General features: G+C 35.8%; 1 protein-coding gene across 7 annotated transcripts in view; it reads left to right on the forward strand.

The window, feature by feature from the left end:
* The window catches only part of LOC111889816 (uncharacterized), a 34,483-nt gene extending 11,650 nt beyond the window's left edge, over nucleotides 1-22,833 (forward strand). Inside the window, exons 1-12 of one of the 7 annotated variants that reach the window (XM_052767178.1) lie at nucleotides 12,016-18,565; nucleotides 19,097-19,156; nucleotides 19,293-19,368; nucleotides 19,517-19,589; nucleotides 20,109-20,175; nucleotides 20,290-20,364; nucleotides 20,453-20,509; nucleotides 20,598-20,616; nucleotides 20,743-20,846; nucleotides 21,009-21,219; nucleotides 21,307-21,415; nucleotides 22,571-22,833. In XM_052767178.1, coding sequence (XP_052623138.1) covers nucleotides 18,503-18,565; nucleotides 19,097-19,156; nucleotides 19,293-19,368; nucleotides 19,517-19,589; nucleotides 20,109-20,175; nucleotides 20,290-20,364; nucleotides 20,453-20,509; nucleotides 20,598-20,616; nucleotides 20,743-20,747 — 495 coding nt within the window. In that variant the 5' untranslated portion in view covers nucleotides 12,016-18,502 and the 3' untranslated portion in view covers nucleotides 20,748-20,846; nucleotides 21,009-21,219; nucleotides 21,307-21,415; nucleotides 22,571-22,833. Of the gene's footprint in view, nucleotides 1-12,013; nucleotides 18,566-19,096; nucleotides 19,157-19,292; nucleotides 19,369-19,516; nucleotides 19,590-20,108; nucleotides 20,176-20,289; nucleotides 20,365-20,452; nucleotides 20,510-20,597; nucleotides 21,220-21,306; nucleotides 21,416-22,570 lie in introns of those variants that run through there. The other 6 variants (XM_052767177.1, XM_052767176.1, XM_052767175.1 and 3 more) reach the window with 6 other exon arrangements.
* The last annotated feature ends 205 nt before the right edge of the window (nucleotides 22,834-23,038 follow it).

Here is a 23,038-nt window from a genome sequence, read left to right on the forward strand (position 1 = left end):
CATCACACATGGAGTTTGCGGTTGTAAACTCTTGATTTTATGGTCGTAAACTCCCAACCATGGGTGTTTTGTGTGTTTTGAAGTCCCAAATGATTCCTAGAATTATTCTATCTTGGTGGTTAAAGTCTTGGAAGGGTTTAAGGTCTAGAAACACTCCATTTAGGAGTTTACGGCCCTAAGGCCATTCCCCTTAGAGTTTACGGCCGTAAACTCTAAGTATGGTGTGTTTTTTATGCTTTCAAGTCTCTTGCACTTGTGGTATAGGTTCTAGACTTTAATTCCAAGCATATGAAGGCATTAGGCACACTTTGGTGCCCCTTTAAGGAGTTTACGGCCCAAGAACCATGTCTTGGCCATAAACTCACTTTGTTAAGTGATTTTGATGTGGTTCAAGCCCTTGATTAAATGGGAACAAGTCTAGGTAATTGTCTAAGGCTTTAGGAGCCTTAAAAGTACCATTTTGAGTTTGAAATTGGAGTTTACGGCCTATGATATTCTTGGGCCGTAAACTCCCAAACTTGGGTGGATTTTGGTTGTTTTCTTGTCCTTAATACACCTACAATTGAGTCTAAGGCAGTTGTATAACACAAGGGTCGGTTTTGGCTTTGTTTTGGGAGTTTACCGCCCAAGAACACCTTGGGGAGTAAACTCCTAGATCTAATGATTTAGCCATCTAAATCATGTTATAAGCACATAATAAGCATTCTAACACTACTAGAAAGAGTTGCTCACGTTTTGGTATAAAAACCCGAAGATCCGTGAGAGAGAAAATGGCTTTTCTCTAGTTGGAAATATGAATAATGAATGAATTTGGTTCAGAAATCTATTTATAGTCCTGAAATACTTTTGGCAGAAAATATTTTTATTCCTGAATTGATCTCTAATATAATAGTGTGTTGGAATAATAGTGTTGCACAAAACCCTAGTGCACCCACTCTCCTGATATTTCCTGAAGTGTAAACCCTGAATTACTCAAACTTACGCAGAAAGTCTGAAAGTTAACTGTGACTGCTATAACTTCTATTGAAGTGATATAGTTTGTACAGAATGGAAATTTCGGGTTGTCACATAAAACACCTTATATAAGTGCTACAAGTCTTAAGGATTGCATCTAAGTGCTAAAGGACCTTGCTATAGTGTTTGGGGTTCAAGGGTAAACTCCCTTGGAGTTTACGGTTTTTATGACTTTGATCTAATGAGTTTACGGTCATAAACTCAAGAGTTTATGGTCGTAAACTCCTCTCTTTTTTACCATAAGTTGTTTTGAGGTTTTGCAAGTCCTTTGAAGCATTTCTACTTGGTGGTTTGGCCTTTGGAAGAGATTAGGGCATCATTACACTCCTTTGAGGAGTTTACGGCCTCATGGTCATTTCTCTTTGGGTTTACTACCATAAACCCATATGGAAATTGGTATTGTTATGTTTTCAAGTCCCTAACTCATCAAGGTAATTTTCTAAGCTAGTTTTTAGGCCTAAGGAAGGAAAATGACCCATTTAAACACACTAAAGGGTGTTCCCGGTTTTTGGAGCTCACCAAACCGTAAACACATGATCATGTCATTCTTTGGTGTTTTTTATGGCTTAAACCCATCAAGAGAAGGTTCAAACATGTCAAGGTAAGTCTTAAACATCAAACTAGGGCTAAACAAGGGACTTAGGCACACTTTGGTGCCATTTATGGTGTTTACGGCCCAAGAACCTTCTTGGACCGTGAACACCTCTAACCTTGTGTTCTTGGCATAATTTCTTGATGTTTAGATGTAATACTAGCTTAATAACACTCAAGGATGGGAGTACTTACTATTAGGAGGCTTGATTTGAGCAAAAGTCCAAGAACACTTAGTGTTTGTTCTTGGTGCTCTTGGTGTTTTTGGAAATCTAATCAAAAACACAAAAATGAATGGATGAATAGATGCACAAACACTAGATTAAGTGTTTAATCAACTTGGAATGGATAGAACACTTACAACTTTGAAGATCTTGAATTGTTTCTAGTTTGCTACTTGAGAGGTTTTCTTGAGTTTACTCTTTTGGAGTTTACTCTTTTAGGGTGAAAAGTGAAAAGTGATTAACTAGAGGAGTAAACTCATGCTTATGCATGAGTTCATGATTTTTGGAAGTTTTTCCGACCCAAACATAAAAGTTTGGCCGTGAACTTCTAAAACACGAGGTGTTTGCGGTTTTTAAAATTCAAAACCCGAGACGCACTTTCTTTCACCCGTTCGTTTAAAGATAATATTAAAATAATCAAACGAACTTATTTTTCCCAAAAACAAGTAAAAGTGAACTTGACTTATAATATGAAGTGATTGACTGCTAGGGTTTGACCGAATGAAAATTTCGAGTTGTCACATCATCCCCCTGTTAAAGGGAATTTCGTCCCGAAATTAGAATTTAGGTAAGGAAGTAGGTATGAATGATCAAGTCGAGAGGTGGGAAACTTCCTAATCGATTGGTTCTTGCGCTCATAAGTGAATACAGGTCCTCGGTTGGTATTCCAACGAACCTTCACTAACGGGCGACGACGTTGTTTCGTTCGCTTGACCACTCGGTCAAGGGTCACTACGGTTCTAATACGAAGGCGAGGATCTTGTTAATCTCGATCTCGTCGAGTGGCTTACGAGAGTCCTAACGGAAAGGTACGGTTTGAAAATCGAGACGCGAAGGGTAAAATGTACTTTACTGAGTTCGCGGAGTAGGTCTAGTTTGTGAGATACAGGACCGATTCTGGTAAGAATCTCGGAGGTCCTAACTATATTGGATTTAGCTTTCCACGTTTTACGAAGTGTATTAAGCCATTCCCAGAGTGAGATTCCTAAAGAATTTGGTCTCTCACTTGGAATTCCAAAGGTTCTTTCTCCTGCTTAACTTCCCAGTCAAGGGCCACCCCTTGCTGGGTCAAAGTCGAAAGGGTTTCTGTAATTTGCGAGGAATTCTGAATGGACTATGATAGTAGGTCCGTAAGACCTAGAATTTGGCGAATTTTCTGTCGGTGACTATGGTGCCGACAAATTCCCAACGGTTTTGGATAATTTGCCAGAGTACTCAAGAATTTCCACATCACTAATAGTGTGTCTCAGGAAATTTGACTCTTTAATTCCAAAACTCGTGTTCAGAGAACTTTGCGAAAAGTATCTCCGAGGGTAATGTTTCCATGGGTTCTTTCTTACTACGAGGGTAGATAAGTAAGTCATTACATGGAGAAATGAAGAACTGATCCCAGTAAGAAAGACGTACCCTACTCATTTAGCTCATGAATACTATGGGCGTATTGGTCCTATCCGAGGGGTATCACTACGGACTCGAAGTGTCTGCATCAAGTTCGGGGGGTAGTCTTCAGGACATCCTTCCCTAACACTCGAACTAGTGATATTCGGATCTCAGGTCCATTTCTGAGAGTAACTCTTTCCCTGCGTTTGTTCAATCAATTCATCTATGCGAGGCAGAGATAACGATTTCTAAAGGAAATCTTAATGAAGTCCCCGATCGTCGAGGTATATATGATGCACTCCATCGACTTCTGGTAAGAATAAGACCAGAGCTCTCAAGGGTGAGAAGCCTAGTCTTTCAATTCTATTGCTGATTAGTTTGCTGAGTTTTCCGGGCTGTTCTTGTATCTCCATAGGTGTTTAGACTGTAAGGCGATCTGGTTATAAGAGTCATACTGGGTTCTAAGTTTGTTCACATGCCAAATGCAATTACTCGTAGTCTTGGGCAGCCTCTGTCCTGAAGTTCATATTAGAATTCATACATGGCCCAACGATCACAATCTCGTGTATACGAGTCGTATATAATTAAGATTGAAAAGGTAGTCGAATAACTGATTCTTCTTTAAGCTCACATCCCATCGAGGGAAAAGAAGTTAAAGTGGAATCGTCAATTCAAAACTTGTAGAACCTTGATTATATATTACTCTCATGTATACATTCTTCAGTGATATATCAACCGTATGAATCTTTGGATTGAACTTGACGTATTGTACGAGTGATATTGTGGGGATTCCTTCGGAAAGGAAAAGAACTATAAGGTATTTCATGCATGAATACTTCGATGTTCTGCTATGACGGCTTCGCTAAAAGACGATTAACTGAGAAAAAGATGTACGTATGGAGCTGGTATTGCGAGGATCGAATTTACTCGAGTCGTATGATAAAGTCGGAATCATATGGAAAACTAAAGACATTAGATTTGAACAAAAGGCATTACAGACAAAACCCAACAGTGCAACCTTTAACAGAGTTACTGAACTTAAGATTTACTACAAAACTATTGCTGCGAACTAGGTACACTACAAAAGATAAGTATACGCAGCACGAGCATCCCTTAACGGACGGGATCTCGCAAAAGATAAAACTCTAGTTACACTAGTTTTTGGATGGTTCATAAGTCTGTTACAACGAAACGCCTAAATTACATTAACGTGGGTTCGGAGTAGTCTCTCCTGCGGCGGTGGTTGGTAGTAGACTTTCGTTTGTGCCAGCATTTTCTGCCGCTGGGCAGTTCCTTCTGTAGTGACCTACCTTGCCACAACCGTAGCAAGCCTGGTTCACACCGGTGCTGGGCACTTGGTTGATCAGCCTTGTTAGGCTCTTGCAGTAACGTCTGGTGTGCCCCTTTCTGTTACAGTTTGAGCACTGCATCTCCCGACAACGTCCATGGTGGTGATAACTGCATTGGATGCATTTTGGGAGATTTCCAGCATATTGTCTAGCTGGGTTAGGGACAATTAGGATGCCCGAAGGGATGGTAGTAGGAGGTACTGATGTCGTGGCGGTGAAGGTTGTTATTGGTGGTTGTTTCCTATTCACCCTTCGAAGCGATTTGTCCTTAGATTTAGCCCAAGACTTCCGTTTGATACTCTTGGTCTTGGGACTCGGGGTATCGTGGTAGTTTGTTGCTGCTCGTTGAAGTGCTTGATTGTTACTCAGATTGGAATTGTTGTTAACAATCCCGCTAACATTTGTGTTGTTAGCGTTCAGGTGGGTCAGAATAGCTGATACGGTAGGCAAGACTGCAACTTGAAAGGTAGCTGCATCAATCTGAAGAGTTGGTGTTTGGTTGATGGGCTGATCGTTTTTCTTGGGCGACATGATTCTGTTACACTGAAAGAAAATGAATTTGTGAGCGAGGATGGTTGAACCTAGACGTAGTTCGATCGCTCATGTAAAGAATAGAAGTATGTTCTCTAAGGTTCGACCTACATCCCTATGATGCAGTCCTAGTACGGACTGGAAGCATGTTCACGAAGGTTTAACCTACATCCCTATGATGCAGTCCTAGAAAAAGTGGAAGTAAGCTCATACAGTGGTCTTAAGACGTTTGTCGTTCGAGCCGAGGTACTGTTGGTTGGTGAATAACATGATCCAACCATTAAAAGAAACTTGGAGATGTCTCCGGAGTTAAATTGCTATAGTCCAATGACTTGACTAAAGCATGTTTCAGATAGACTCTAATGAAAGTATGATAAGAGTATTTGAATAAAGAATGACACAGAAGTTAGCCGACTGTCAATATCTTTGATATTCATGACGTACAAGTTCGGGAAAATGACCTTGTAAAAAGGTCTTACATCATATCCAGAGAAGATAGTTCTTGACAGCATAAAGACCTAACCAAAAGTACTTACAGTACAAGATAGTTTCATAGAAAATGCCACATCGGGCATAGATAGAAAAACGATTCCTTTCTAGCAAGGAAAATAAAATAAGGCATCTACTACTGGCGACGGTCATCCCTCTGGTGAACTCTCAGTTCAGCCAGTTGGCGTTCCACATCAAGTAGGTGTCTTTCATACACCCTCTGGCGTATTCGAAGTTCTATGACTTCAGCTCGTGATTCAGCCAGTGCTTGCAGCAGGATTTCATGGTTTCTCTCAGATCTCTCACGAGCATCTTCTAGACAAATGGTGCAGAGGGTATGCATTCTCGCATCGGCGACAACTTTAGTGATCTGATGTAGGGTTGTCCTGCCTTGAATCTCATTTCGGGCCACTCTATGGACCAAGATTGGCAAGATTCTGTCTGCTGATCCCCCATTGCTTAGGTCATAGAAGTTTCGGTTACCATTAAATGGCAAGGGTTGATCTTGTCCTTGGCTCCATGTTTCCAAGCATTCCACCCACTCAGGCGTCGGGCCATGAAAAGTCGGACGAGGGTTAGGAATTGGAAAGGGAGCTGCATGGGGTAGGTTCTCAACCTCGGGTTCGGAGTTAGCACCGTCTGAAAGGTCTTCGTCATGGTGATCATTCAAAAGGATAGGATGATCATTCTCCGGTTCTTCTCCAAACCATCCAGCAATGACTTCGTTTGGAAGGTACGAGTTGCCGTGGGGATGGAGTCCAGCCATGTTATCTACGCGAGAATTTGGGTAATGAAATAATTATCAGCCGAACTATCTAGATAATTATTAGAAAATCTTCATCAATTATATCGCTATTTGTAAAGTGCATACCAGTTATATGTAATCAACACAGGATAGGCCTTCGAATAAGTGACCTCAACTCCAAATTCACAAGGAATAGGGGTAAAGCAAAAATTTCACCGATTCTAAGTCTATAACATCCTAGTTACATATAACTTTAGTGTATCCACTTAGCAACTATCAACTTAGTAATGAAGATCCCGTTTTAGTTCTCAGGTATAAAGTAATTATAGTAACACAAAACACCCCTATGGTATTTTAGACTTAGGTTCTGTTATAATGTTCTTATTGTGGTAATGTTGGTAAGTTATTAGACTTGTTGCCATATCACAACCATTCTTGGGCATGTGCTAATCACTCCTTGGAACAACATAGTTGATCAGGCTGTGCCACTCCCAAGACTGACCATACATCCCCGAGCTTACCTGTGATATTCAACAATCGCAATACTTTTGTTCTTGTCATTATGATACGGATTTTAGTATGAATGCAGGCACGTATACTAAATTAAATATGTTACTATTTAAAGTATAAACTCTTGGACAGAGTGTTTTAATCTCAATGTATTTATAGTTAGTATATCTTTTATGGGTTGATATACTTAATTCACTATAAACAAAGCTCTAATACCAATCTGTCACACCCCAAAACCAAGAACGGCGGAAACGTTCCGGGGTGGAGGACGTCATGTGAAGTATCATAACAGTGTAAAGTAGTAAACAAGCAACAACATCATCCATTGCATTAAAAGTAAATTTTTAATACATGTGTGTTCTTTCATAATGTACAACAATAAAATGAATAATCAAAATAAGACGAGTCATGTCTGTGCTCCGTCTTCTCAAGGCCTGGCCATCGTACATGTCTAACTGGTGACCTGAGAATACAAGTTATTTTGAAAGAGAGTATCAGCCTAAAGCTGGTGAATTCATAAGTATTTAAGTGTCATTGTCTTGTTTTGGAAAACTGTTATGAATGCCTTGTAAATCTTTAAATGAAACAATTGAAATAAGTATGAAAACCCTAGAAAATCCCTTATTTCCTACTAGTATGAAATGTAGTCTTCTACCAAGACCCGAATGTTTTGCTATGATAATGATAGTTTTTCCTTCTTTTTGACTATTACAAATACTACTTAGTCTAACTCATCGTTTATGTGAATGTATCACAAAATAAAGTAAATAGGAAAAGAATATAATAGTCTTCTACCAAGACCCGAAAGTTGTACTATGATAATGATAGTTTTTCCTTCTCTTTGACTATTACAAACAGTACTTAGTCTAACTCATCGTTTATGTGAATCTATCACAAAATAAAGTAATAGGAAAATATAATCATGTAGGTGTTATCCTTTTGTATTAGGATTAACACGACATCGCGATTTGTGAAATGTATAACTCTTGAACATCCGTAGATTGTTCAATTTTCCTCTGTAGCTACAGCAGGTGGGAGGAATGGTTAGTCTCGTAAAAGTATTCCTAATATAAGTATTAACCGTAGGCATCCGTAGATGTTCATCAACCTCTGTAGCGAACAGTAGGCCCATGGAATGGTTAGTCCTGTAAAGGTACTCCTAGTATAAGTAATAACCGTAGGCATCTGTAGATGTTCATCAACCACTGGTGCTAACAGCTGGGCTACGGAATGGTTAGTCCCGTCTAGATATCCTGTTGAACTGGGATAGGCAGGACAATTTACACAGAAGGTACTAATAAATCATCCTAGTGAATTGAGGTACAAGTATCTATGTAAATGTATACAGGAAAATGTATCTACGTAAAGGTACTCATGTATGGCATTCATGTAAGCATATTCATGTAAGCGTATCTATATAAGCGTATTCATGTAAGCGTATTCATGTAAGCATATTCATGTAATAGTATCTATGTAAGCGTATTCATGTAAGAGTATCTATGTAAGCGTATTCATGTAAGCATATTCATGTAAGCGTATCTATGTAAGCGTTCTCATGTATCATGTAATGTACTGGTATAGACTCATGAATGAACTAACTCTTGTGTGATTTCTTGTAAGAGGAATGATGTTATGTATCTTCTAACTATCCCTATAATAGTTAACTAGAAGGTAATTGGTTGTTCAAGTAGGTTTATACACCCTTGTTACACAAGAGTGTGGGAAACTGAATGAAGGATGAAAACTATAACATCAATACATATATAAGAACATAAGTGTATAAGTATAGTTTTGTTCAAGAAGGTAAAAATGGTTTGGTAAGATATCTAAGAGTTTTGAACAATAATTAACAATGACTTGATGTCATTTTAATAAACATTTCAAATGTAATACTTTTGCTATCCAGGTATTTTTAAGATATAAAACCATTTCATGCATCACATTTTGAAGTATGTGAAATCTGCTGAATGAAAACACAGTTATAAATGCATATGATTGATTTAATAACATGTTGTTTTCTACTTGTATTCCCCCCCCCCCCCCCTCCCCATTAAAGCATTTAAAATCATTTAAAACATTGATCAAGGGGTATGAACTCACCTGTAGATGGTGGTTTGGATGAACTGGATGATGTAGGATAGCCAGGTGACAAGTGAATACTTGTTCACACTCAAAGATCCTAGTTAACATATAATCACACATATATGTATTCAATTAGACTTTAAACCACTAATTGACAAAGTTAAGACATCCTAAGGCATGTAAAACACCTTATATAAGTGCTACAAGTCTTAAGGATTGCATCTAAGTGCTAAAGGACCTTGCTATAGTGTTTGGGGTTCAAGGGTAAACTCCCTTGGAGTTTACGGTTTTTATGACTTTGACCTAATGAGTTTATGGTCGTAAACTCCTCTCTTTTTTACCATAAGTTGTTTTGAGGTTTTGCAAGTCCTTTGAAGCATTTCTACTTGGTGGTTTGGCCTTTGGAAGAGATTAGGGCATCATTACACTCCTTTGAGGAGTTTACGGCCTCATGGTCATTTCTCTTTGGGTTTACTACTTTAAACCCATATGGAAATTGGTATTGTTATATTTTCAAGTCCCTAACTCATCAAGGTAATTTTCTAAGCTAGTTTTTAGGCCTAAGGAAGGAAAATGACCCATTTAAACACACTAAAGGGTGTTCCCGGTTTTTGGAGCTCCCCAAACCGTAAACACATGATCATGTCATTCTTTGGTGTTTTTCATGGCTTAAACCCATCAAGAGAAGGTTCAAACATGTCATGGTAAGTCTTAAACATCAAACTAGGTCTAAACAAGGGACTTAGGCACACTTTGGTGCCATTTATGGTGTTTACGGCCCAAGAACCTTCTTGGACCGTGAACACCTCTAACCTTGTGTTCTTGGCATAATTTCTTGATGTTTAGATGTAATACTATCTTAATAACACTCAAGGATGGGAGTACTTACTATTAGGAGGCTTGATTTGAGCAAAAGTCCAAGAACACTTAGTGTTTGTTCTTGGTGTTCTTGGTGTTTTTGGAAATCTAATCAAAAACACAAAAATGAATGGATGAATAGATGCACAAACACTAGATTAAGTGTTTAATCAACTTGGAATGGATAGAACACTTACAACTTTGAAGATCTTGAATTGTTTCTAGTTTGCTACTTGAGAGGTTTTCTTGAGTTTACTCTTTTGGAGTTTACTCTTTTAGGGTGAAAAGTGAAAAGTGATTAACTAGAGGAGTAAACTCATGCTTATGCATGAGTTCATGATTTTTGGAAGTTTTCCGACCCAAACATAAAAGTTTGGCCGTGAACTTCTAAAACACGAGGTGTTTGCGGTTTTTAAAATTCAAAACCCGAGACGCACTTTCTTTCACCCGTTCGTTTAAAGAAAATATTAAAATAATCAAACGAACTTATTTTTCCCAAAAACAAGTAAAAGTGAACTTGACTTATAATATGAAGTGATTGACTGCTAGGGTTTGACCGAATGAAAATTTCAAGTTGTCACATCATGGTTTCTCAACGAATGATATTACGTGATGCAGGTTGCTTATTAGAGGGTTCCCCAGAAGCTAGAGCCTTTAAATAGGGCTCAAAACCAAAGAATCAGGGTTTTGATTTGACGCGATTACGCCCTATGTAACCTAAGTTATGCCATGTGTAGCCCATTAGAAACGCGATCCACACTCAGCACGTTATTGATGAGTTTTGAGCATTCTAACACTCCTAAGGTGTACATGCAACCCTAAATACCTTGGATCTATGTTTTCTCTATTATACATGCAAATATCAATTTTCCAAGGTATTGTTCTAACTAGCATAATATGAAGTACATATAATATAAATTATAGTAGAATTACATACCTCTTTGTTGTAGCTTGATTCCATGGAGCTTAAGAGCCTAGTGCCTCAAGTGTGACACCTCAAATGGTTCACACAACATCACCAACATCTTGGAATAACTTGAGATAAAAGGTTCCTATGCTTAAATCGGCTAGCCCTCATGTACACACACAGTAGTGCCAATTTCTTGAGCCATGGGTTCCTTTATATATGATGGCTATTAGGGTTACACCATGTAACTCATGTCTTTCCATATTCTTCATGCTCCATGGGTTAAAACCTCCATGGAGTATCCATGGGTTACTCCATGGGTTTAGCCCAACATGAATAACTATGGATCATAAGCCCACATATATAAGAATGAATGATTTACACAATCAATCCCCATATATTTAATTAGTCTCCTTTTGATCACAAAATTAATTCCAAATTAATTCTTGATCAATAATAATTAAACAATATGATTTCATATTAATATATTATAACTTATGATATATTAACAAAATGGACACGAGATCATCCGAAAACTCAAGTAATTGGTGAATCGCATGAGGGAGTTCTTACATGCTCTCAACTGAATGCGAAGCAAACTACTTTCTTCTCTCAAATAGAATTTTGTATGTTTAACTCATTTGTTTCCAATATTGAGTCGAAAACAGTGAATACTTGTAACACCACAAATTTTCAAACAAAATATTCGATTTTAAATTACCAACATCACATATAATAATTCTTAAAATCTCAAGTGTCAATGTCATAACTGTTGGGTTTTGAGCAATCTAACACTCCTAAGTGTACATGCAACCCTAAATACCTTGGATCTATGTTTTGTCTATTATACATGCAAATATCAACTTTCCAAGGTATTGTTCTATTCTAGCATACAAAACTTTGAATAACACAAGTTAGAATAACATACCTTTTGTTGGTGCTTGTCTTCATGAAGTTTGAGTGTCTAGTGCCCCAAGTGTGACACCTCAAATGGTTCACACAACACCATAAGCACTTGGAATAACTTAGAGAGAAATTAGAACACTTCAAGAATCGGCTTGCCCTCCATGCATATCATAGTCGCCGATTTTCCCAAGAAAAAGATCATTCTATAGTGTGTTACAATTAGGGTAAACCCTAATTGTCATGGCTATCCATTTCCATGGATCCATGGGTTCAAATACACCATGGAGCATCCAATGGGTTTGAGCCCAACTTGATAATCCATCGATCATTAGCCCACTATATAAGTATGGATGATTTACACAATCAACCCATATATTTAATTAGTCTTCTTTTGATCACATAATTAGTCCTAAATTAATTATTGATCAATACTAATTAAATAATCTTAATAATATATTAGAACTTATAATATATTAATAAACCTTAAGTGTTATTTCTCTCATTTTAGTCTATCCAAGTGCATGATGCCATGCAACCCAAATGGACCATGCCGGGTCGGGTCAAGTCTTACTAATTATAGTTATGGACTTAGACATTAATCCAATATTCTACCACTTGTATAAGTCTAAAACTATTATTGCAAGTATGAGTTCAGAACCCGACTAGCAACCGTAGCTCTCAAAAGCTTCTGTCGATCTCTGACCTTGTCGATGAACTCTGACCTCTGTCAATTACTTTTCCTTTAGATAAGTGATCATATATTCCTCCATTCTAGATATCATATGGACTGAGACATGGATTATAATCATTCTCTCTGTCCATTTGTTGTTTCCCGATTTCTGATTTATGACGACTGACTAATTGAACAAATCAAATCAGTCCAGGCCCGGCCGAGCACTTACTTTTGTCATCACTAAATCATCGAGGGGCCCACAGATATCGCTTTTATCCCTTTGAGGGTAAAAGGAATGGATAAAGTTCGACTCATATGCTTGTACTGACTACTTGTTGAATCATACACAAAGGCACGTTTTATAGCATCGAGTTACCAATGCGTTTTCGTACAATCAATGTATAACCAACTCATAGGCAACAACTCATATCTCTAGGTTTGAATAATATAAGATATTATCGTCTCATGATTCACTCGTGATAAAATCCATGAAGTGAATCCAAATGAGCGTGGGTTGAATCCAATACTCAGCCCTTATGAGTACTCATGAATGTTGTAGCAACTATTGCATTGTCTAAAGCACTTTAGACAAATCATACAATCCAAATTCACGACAGTCTTGATTCATATCTACTTCCAACATATGACCGACTGTGGATGGTTTGAATAACTTGGTCATTCGGGAGAATGACCTAGTTATTCTGGAAGTCAAAACATGCAAAGTGAAACATAAAATAATACTAGTTCTATATGGCCTCAACACTTTGAGCATAAATAAAACACCTTTTATCTAAGCACCATATTGATCACTCATTATTCATGTTTCGATTAATCAACTTAATACTTGAATTGAAACAGTAGTGATGCCATGCTCCAAGCATGCATACTATGTTTCTCTAAACAATAGCTATGCCATACTCTAAGTATGCACACTATGTTTATATATGGTCATCTCTTTGTGAAATGTATATCAATTGAACATGACTTCAATGATTCTCATTTCACAATCCCAATCCTTATTGTAAATGTAAGAATACCAAGTTCTCGTCATTTACCGTAATCTATGCAATGATCCTCTTGTAATGATATTCACACAAGTCACAAAGACTTGGCAACAAACATTACAAAGTATTCCAATGGAAAGCAATTCCATGGAGATGAAGTCTCAAATTCAAAGTACATTCCTTTGAACATCCTTCTTTGCATTAAGTTCTTTAATCTTACACAGATTCAAAGAATAACTTCCACCTATGGAAACAATTCCATATTCCCATCTTGACCATCACTTTTGAACAAGAGTTGCCTCTTTCCAAAATATGTCAATACGATCCTTACTCTATACCTCCAATTGTCCATGAGTAACCAAACTTTGGAAAACCCCAAATTGTTCTCGACAATTGCGTAATCATCTTAGTCATATCCAGTTCTAATCCCTTTTCCCTTCTTAACGCTCTAAGAATTAGGAAAATTTAGAATGGATGGATATTATAACACATGCAATCGATCCTATATCCGAAGCATATGGGATACGATTCATGCTATAAAATTTTTATTTGCCATGTTCTCATAATTCGAACTATGAAGAGGGATGCCGTAATCATAATTGAATTTTGAGAAAGCAACATATATAGAAATTCCTTATGTTGAACCATTCCAACATAACATTCATATATATTCTTGACTAAAGTTGATTAAAATCTCAATCTAAGCTTGTAGAATTGGAATGAAGTATAAATTTCTCTCCCTTAATTATAGTAAAACAACTTTTTCAAAGCGAGTTGAAACTTTTGTTTTCTATAATTAACATTGCTAACTTGCAACATAATCATCATGCTCCCACTAGCATAATGATTATTATCTAACTAGCATAACACTTTATGCTCCCACTAGCTTTGACATATACCTAGAAATCAATCAGATTTCTGATACTAGATTGCCTTGATAAGACTTTATCAAATCATACACCTGGAGTCTAAACCTTTCCTTAGATAGCTCACATGTGAGTCTAAACCTTTGCCATTCTCATTAGTTAGTGTGTCGGTTAACCACGCACGCTCCACTAACGACATGAGAATGCAAACTTCACACTTGCTATCCACTTAAATCTATAGTGAAAGAGTTTCCTCACTATCATTTTCATGAATCGGAGAGAAACCTTATGACACTTAGATTTTGATGGTGTATGTGTTCCTATCCATGTGAATTTGACATAACCATAATCACACGACAAGGTTAATGACAAATCCAAATTCATATGGACTGAACTTGTGCAGTCTTAATTTCTTGCCACCTGGTAGCACAAGGGCATGCCATTGCTTCCAAGTTGTTATGCAACCAGTTGAGAACTCTCAGAACTCCAATGCAAAACCAACTTTAACTGGAATGGGCACAGAATACGTCAACACGACAGGTTACAAACCTCAAGTCGTGGTTTAGTGATTAACAAAACTCTTGATTAGTTCTTGAATCTATCTTAAGATCCTTTTAAGACTCCCACTGGCCTCTTGACATATAAGAATCTCTTTGTCAAGAACCATTCCTTGACAAAAACGAATATTCAAGAGTCAGTGCTGATTCTTATCAAGTTAAACACTTCTCATAATTGGTCTTAGTTGGTCTTTGTTTTATCCAAAACATCACAACTTACCAATTTCAAATGTACAAGAGTAAGAAAACATTTTACTCTACATTTAACAAGTGTTTTAAACATTTCTTAAGATTATGTCACTCAAGGCTTAATCTTGGAGTATGACTCTAAGATTTAATTTTGGAACGAAGTATAATTTATCTTTTGATCTAACCATTTCAACAATTCACGATTCCTCTCCTTAGCCAAACAAAATGAACTAAGGTGTCCTTAGAGGATCAATTGTGACATGGTTTCATAATCACTGAGATAATCATAAAACAAGATACTCAAGTACTCTCCCATCTCTTCAGATTAGAGAAACTTTTATCTTTCTACCTTATTTGATTCTTCTTACTCATTATGTCTGTCATTGAAACTTCTCCAATGATCCAGAACTATACTTAAACTTGTAAGTATAACCATATTTACTAAACTTTAGTAAATCATAATGAATAATCTTATCAACTTTGTGGTGGACTTGATCAGCGCACACCCAAGTGTATCCGATCCCTTTGTCCTTCACTTGATTCACATATACATGTGAACAAGGAATTAGACTTAATTTCCCAAATATATAAAAAAATTCTCATGATCATACAATACAAGTTGCATGATTCCAAGTTTCTATCCAACTAAAACTTGGGTGATGAGAATCTTTTCTTATTTGGTAAATTATGACACTTCCACTAATGAAAGAATCAAATCCATTTACCCATATTGCTTATCAATGGAAACATATAATCAACAATTTTTCACAAATGCCATTGTAAGGATACTTAAATTAAATAAAATCAAAACCATTTTTCTTTTATTTTAAAACTTTGTGGAAAAATTTATCCTTACAATCCATATGGAAAACTTGTTGTTATCTATTCCTAAGCAATATATCATAACTCTTAAGTAACAACTCAAATTTCTGATCACCGAACCATGCGATCAAAATCCATCTTCGCGATCAGAATCAGCATATACTTCCTTTAAGTTTCTTCACCTTTTCTTTGATTCTTAAAACATCAACATGTGACCTCGTCACATTATGCAATAAGAATCTCAGAATAGAAACTTAATAGAGTTAGACAATGGACTTTACCTGAAGTAGAGTCAAACCTATTGACTTTACCATCCTTAATATGTTTCATGTAAATTTAGCAGCTTCGCAACCAATGTCTTTCCTTTGGCAACAGAATCATATGGACCTTTTGGAAACGGTACATGGGACTATCACAGACTTAACCTTTCTCTTTACCATTTGGTCAACCAAGTTGACTATGGCCGATCCCTTTCCATTGGGAAGAGAAAGTTTTTCCTGGACCTCCAATGTCACCATTTTCAATGTTCAAATAGGTTTGGAAAGTAGATCTTCCAATCCAGTTTGCTTTACTAATGCTCCAAATCATTGCTGATTTAGCATCATCAAGCAAATAGGTAAGATCATTAAAGGTTCTGTCGCGACCTGTCATCAGGGAGTGACTGAAGAACCAAGTCAGCAGCCAGCGACCTCGAGACTTCGACACCCGACTCTCCCGACTTGTCAAAATGTGGCTTAATCCCCAAGATCTAAGCACATATAGACTTTGCTTGCCAATAGGGATTGAGTGACTTAGAACTTATCAAGTCTTAAAACTTGTGGGATAGGGAGATTTATTGGAGGAAGTGGATGAAGTGAAGTATGATTTCTAGTCCCACAAATGCCCAACAAAGGGATTGATCTTTCACCTTCATTGCCATTTGGGATATCATCTTCATTAGGAAGCTTGTTCCTAAAGATTTGGGGAGACCATAGCTGTCTAAACTAGACATCTATAATGTGAGAAATTCAAGTTAGTTGATTTAAAGTCCTTAATATAACACCCAATATGAAATATTAAGGCTAGGACCCAACAACCTATTTATAACTGGAAGAGGGATGCCGTAATCCAAATTATAAAATAGTTGAAGGTAGGTAAATGACGATTTACCAATTTCCACCATGAAAACAAAATATTTTATTATTAGGTTTTATTGGTTTTGAAACTCCTAGATCTTTTGAGATACATTGAACTTTTCAATGACATGTTTGAATCTCGATTGTGCCCTCTCAAATTTGTGACTGCGATGCCGAGGATCACAAACAAGGTGTGAATAACCATACAAATTGACTTGGTACCCTTAACAATATTACCTAATCGATGTGTTAGTTAACCACACACGCTCCACCGATCTATAATAAAGTCAAGTTACCCTTTGCCACTCTTACTAGTCCATGTTAGTGTGTCGGTTAACCACACACGCTCCACTAACGACTTGGTAAGGTACAAAGTGTAATTTTATGGGCTAGAACCTTTTCACATTTTCCTAAGTAACTAAGATTGGGAATTTATAAGTGTTTAGTTACTTAGTATTTTTCATTATACTTTTAATGAAGGAAGAATTATAGTCCATTCCTACCCGTTCGGCTAACGACCCTCCACCAGTCAAGGAAGCGGTGGGTGAGAGTGGACACCCATTAAACTGTCATTTTATAGGCAGTAACCTTATACCCCCCTTATAGACCTGCTTCGTGAATGAGGCCTACTAACGGTAAGATTGACTTCCTCTTATACATATCTATATAATTAAAATTATAATAATAGTATAAGGGTTGAATTTTAAACTTTTTAAACTTTCAATGTTCAATTTGGAATTAAAGTATACATGAGGAGTAACTTTTCAAATTCCAAAACTTGAGGGCAAGTTTTGAAACTATTTCAAGACTCTTTAAATCATAACTTATGGGTTTAATGGTTCTTCATTTTAATGTAACCCCTTATTCTTTAAAAAAAAACACTTTAAAGAAGTGTCTCTTCAACATCCATAACTTGAGGACAAGTTATGGAGTCATTAAACTATTTAATGAAAAAACTCTTACACACTACAAGAAAAAAGGCCTTTTACGACGCGCAAACAACGACACTCGGAGATTTATGTTACGAAAAAGAGAGTGACGTTAAAAAAGTGTCATCTCTTCAAAAAATTTAAGGATTTAGGTCACGCATTATTGCGTGCCCTTGAATTAGTGTCTAAAGAAAAAAATTAAAAACACGGAGGGTGCTTTATCTTAAACGTGCGTCGTCTATGGCTGTCGCTTTATAATTTTAATGAAACGCGCGTTTTAATAGCTAAGGGGGAAATGGAATCCATAAAAATCAAAACCAGGGGGGAAATGGAATCCATAAAAATCAAAACCCCCGCCTGTTCGATCCTTTCTTAGCCATCGACCCTAATCTTTGAATTAGCAAGAAAGAAGCCTTAGGGATCGACTTCATCTTCACCCACCTCCAACGCCTCCAACCCTAGTCCTTCATCCAACACAACTCGGGCTTTCTCTGCATGAAAACCTCCAACTACATCCTCCACGTGAAAAAAAACCCTAATTGGCGGCCACGTTTTGACATCAGGTATCCTTGGGATGAAAGCCTTCTATTGACATCAGGGTCCCATTGAGATCTTCTGTTAGGGACGATTGCTCATATTTAGTTCATACATCCCCCCTAACCAAACCATTAGCATCGCAAAATAACCCTAATCTTCTGTTCGTTCATCTTGGCGGCTAGAGAGGGAATTGTTCAAGGTTTTTGTATGGGTCTGTCAGATTTATGAGTCACCGTCGAGGGAAGAGGGGGAAGAGGACCTCGAGACAAACTTTTCTCCAACCTAAGGTATCAATTCCTATTATTTTCTTCTCCTTCTTTTATATTTCCCCGCCAAGCACCATCTACCGCCATGGTTGTCTTTCTGATGCACATAACCTGTTTGATGAAATGTCAGAGATAAAAACTTGAAGTTAAAGTTAATATTTTAATCAATATGCAGGGTGAAGATGATGAATCAGTTAGAATAGATAAAATGGTACTCAAGTCGATTTTGATTTTGGGTAGAAAATAAAAAGATTTTATATTAGGAAATCACCATTTTTTCCTTTGTTTAGTCCTTCAACTGCGATCACAAGAAATTGGAATGATCAATTTCTGTTCCACATGTACGATCCTAAGCATGTTATCATTATAGTTCATCATAAAACCCATATAGGCTCTTGCAGCTCTTTTTAATACTGAATGTGTATTAATTTCTTGCCACCTTATTTAACTTTTGAAACCACCTTGATGCTAGTGTTCCTTGACCATCTATTACAGATGCATGAGTCTTATTTTTAAGTAATATTGTTTTTTTAAATTTCATGTTTTTTGCAGGTTGGTAATGATTTTTTGAATTCAACAAGACAAAATTTAAGATTGAGGGAGGATCATAAGGTATATTATGTATATCATTATTCAAGATGGCATGTTAGTTTTGTCCTATTTTATTCATAATTCTATATAGAATGCCTTTTCGTCGTCAATATTATATGTTTTAATTCTATCAAAATCTTACAATTTCTAAATTAAGGTACACAATAATTGTTGGTTGCTGGAACCTTTGTTATCTCCTGTCCATGCTTTTTCCCTCATTACAACAGGAAAAGGTTTGTCTATTCTATGTTTTACTCATATATTTAATCATTTTATAGGTTATATTATGAGAGTTTTACCCATGGTTAGTTAACATTTTTGTTCTGTGATCTATTTGTTTAGTGAATGTAACTTATCTTCTTGTGATCTTTGGTACCACAGAGCAAATGCACGTCGATTCTGTTCCACAAATTTTAATTTGCTCAGCAACAGAAGTCACACAATATTTACATTGGTAACTTTCTGAATTGGCTAAACTAATTCATTTTTTAGGTTAATTTTTTTTAACATTTTATTACTTTATCACCTTCTAATCAAACAATGATTTTCATATATCATTAAAAAGTGAAACAAAATAAAATGCTAGATAATTGTGGAGCCTGAACAACTAGTACTTAATCTAATAGAAGTTGATTCAGATATACTTAATGTCCATTGTGAGCAATCTTTGACCATCTATTTACATTATACTGTTAATCAAGTGATTTTTCATTTGTAACCATAAGTTTGCTGATGGATCATAGAATATAATTAGTGGTACATACCATAAGTTTGTTTGGCCAAGCTGTCGAGTGTTGCTACAGTCTTCTAAATATCATGCACAAGTTTATACTTTATATAAGTAGCATAAAATGGATAACTACATGCTAAAAATTATTATGCCCAGAAAAGAAGAAAAAAAATGCTTACTCAATTTATAAATAAGTGACAGATGTGTAATATAAATAAAAGTTGTTTGGCTCATCTTCCGCAGGCTTTGGACACCAATTGATGGCGAGTTCGACGATTACATTGTCAATCCAAAGTCAAGCGGATATCAGGTAAAGATCTATCTCAGTATACTTTTTTGTATGCTGCTGATATTAGGTATACCTATTTCATATTTGTGTGAGTAATGCATGTTGTTTCCTTCTTTGGGCTCGACTATCAACCAGAGCTTTAGTTCTGTGGAAAAATTGATTGCTAAAAAGAACGCAAAAGGCGCTGCTGTGCAAGGTTCTGGATGGGTGGTATGTTCCTTAATCTTTATTTTGTCATTTTGGTTTTTTCTTTCAACTTTTTTTTTTGTTATTTTAAACTTATGATATATTTTGGCAGTGGCTTGCTGTTGACATAGAGTTGAAGAGGCTTGTGGTTGAAACCACATCAAACCAGGTAAGTTATCACTAGTTTTATTCAAACAAATTAATATCCCTATTAAACTTCAGAATTCAAATTATTGAAATATGAATCTCTGTTGTAGGACCCACTGGTTACAAAAGGTCCAAGTTTGGTTCCTCTACTTGGCATAGATGTTTCGGAGCATGCATTTAAACAAATTTCATTTTTGTATGGTATACAAATTGTACACATTTCAACTTATATATGTGTTTTTGTACAATTTGCAGTATAAAAATGTCAGGCCCGATTACTTAAAGAACATTTGGAAGGTGATCAACTGGAAATATGCAAGTGAGGTATATGAGAAAGAGTGCCCTTAAAAGAGTTGCAGGTTTGTTAAGATTTAAAGGATGCAATAAAGAAACCCTATTTTACCCTTGGGATAAGAACATACTGTGTATGAAACCAGTTTTCCTGTTACACATTGGATTTTTCTGATTAGAATCCATTGAATCATTGAGTTTCAGTCAATAACTTACATTCCTTTGTGCAGATGAAGCTTATGATTTCTGTTTAAGAGCTGTTCAAATACTACCTATACATTCTCTCTCTCTCTCTCTCTCTCTCTCTCTCTCTCTCTCTCTCTCTCTCTAATAACTTTGTGAAGAATTGTACTTAAAACACGATTTTTTGTGCAGCTTCCAGAATTTATGATGGGTCTCGCAAATCTTGCTTTACTTTCTGGTGAACGTTCATCTTTAAAGGTACTTGTTATATGCAAAGAAAAGGGTCATAGTCTTGCATCAGATCCCACATCCATATTTACACTTACATACCCTCATTTGTCACAGGTTTTGGGACCCATAAGTCAGGCCTTGCATCATGCACCCCAGTATTTGGATGGCTTACCAACTGTATGCATATTACATGTACTCCGCCTTGCAAATTTGGATTCTGCTGGTACGTTTATTATTTATTTATTTATTTATGTATTTTCCAATGTATTTTTCATAAAAATCTTGTGAAATATGTTTCCCGATCCGGCCATTTTAATCATTTTTTTGTCAAAGAATTTGTACACTAAATAGCACATAGGGGGAGGGAGGAGGGTGTTAAAATGATTATACGATGAAACATAAATTTTGTAAACTAAAATTTAATAATAATAATTTATCGTGTTAAAAAAGGTTGTAAAAGTATTTATGATTCAAAGTAATATAATTTTTGATAATTATTTAAAGATAAAAAAGTAATTAAATTAATTGAAATCTGATCCTTATGATTGAAAGTAATATAATTTTTGCTAAAAATTACATAAATGCTCCCTCTGTTAACCAATTTACAAAACAACTCATGTCTTAATAAATTAATTGAAATCTGATCCTTATGTTATTCAATTGACATAACAGCCCCTGTGTAACTAAATTTTCAAATCAGTACATTTGTTTTAAAAAATTACATAATGGCCCATGTGTTAATAAAATTTAATGAAATTTGGTCCCTTTGTATAAATCAAAGTCTAAAGAAGTAATCACAGTGAATTTTTTTTTTTTTTGCATTTTTTTATAATAATTGTTGTAATGTTGATTACAATCAATACAGTTTTAATAGAAACTTTAAGTTTTTCATTTAAACATTATGTTCAAAAATTTTTTAAAAAAAACTGTTACAACCGAAAAGTATGATTTAGATTTATGAAATCACCATTACATCAATTATGCTAAAAAATTCAAGGATACCTAACATTATTTCTTTAAAGGGAAAAGGACAAATATGCCTTTTTCTTTATACTTTATGAAAAAACAAAAACAAATGAAACAAAAAACAGATACCACACTTCTGTTGTATGCTATCTCCTTCTCACGAAATAGATACCATAGAAAACAGATACTATGTATACATAATGAAAGTAAGATGATATATGAAACTCAAATCTTAAAAAAAAAAAGTAGTAGAAGGAGAAGAAGATTCGTAACAGAAGGAGAATGAAAAGAAATAAACTATAAACTGAAACTATGGATAGGTAAATGAAACTAGTTGCTAATTCTTGCGTTTAAACTTTTAATATTGTGTTTTTTTCTTTGTTTAAAATTTGTTAAGTGTTTTTTTTAATAGATTGTAGCCTCGGAATCCATACGAGACACTGGAGCAGTTGCAAGTTCTCAGGCTGCTGAAATTAGGCTTGATATTCTAGCACAAACAATCCAGGTGTCACCTAGTTATTAAAGTTATATTTGTAAACATGTATATAAATACAAGGGCATTTTGGTCATTATACCCCCATAAAAGTTTTTAAAAAAGATAGGTAACTATTTGTTGCGCTTAATTTATGGATTGATAACATTAAAAAAAATCACATCTCATAGTATTTTCAAATATACATTTCTCCTTTTGTCTTACAATTTTTATATTGAATGTTCAAGATGATTTAGATAACATAACTCGTTTTCTAATACTAGCAAGAGAACCTATAATCCAAGGAATTGACAAGCCCCATAAGGTAACAAAAAAGATAATTTATTTTATTGTATTTTAAATCAAATTATCAAATCATATATAAACTACCCAAACAATATTCAAATT

Source organism: Lactuca sativa, chromosome 9 (genome assembly GCF_002870075.4).
Source record: "Lactuca sativa cultivar Salinas chromosome 9, Lsat_Salinas_v11, whole genome shotgun sequence".
NCBI lineage: Eukaryota > Viridiplantae > Streptophyta > Magnoliopsida > Asterales > Asteraceae > Lactuca > Lactuca sativa.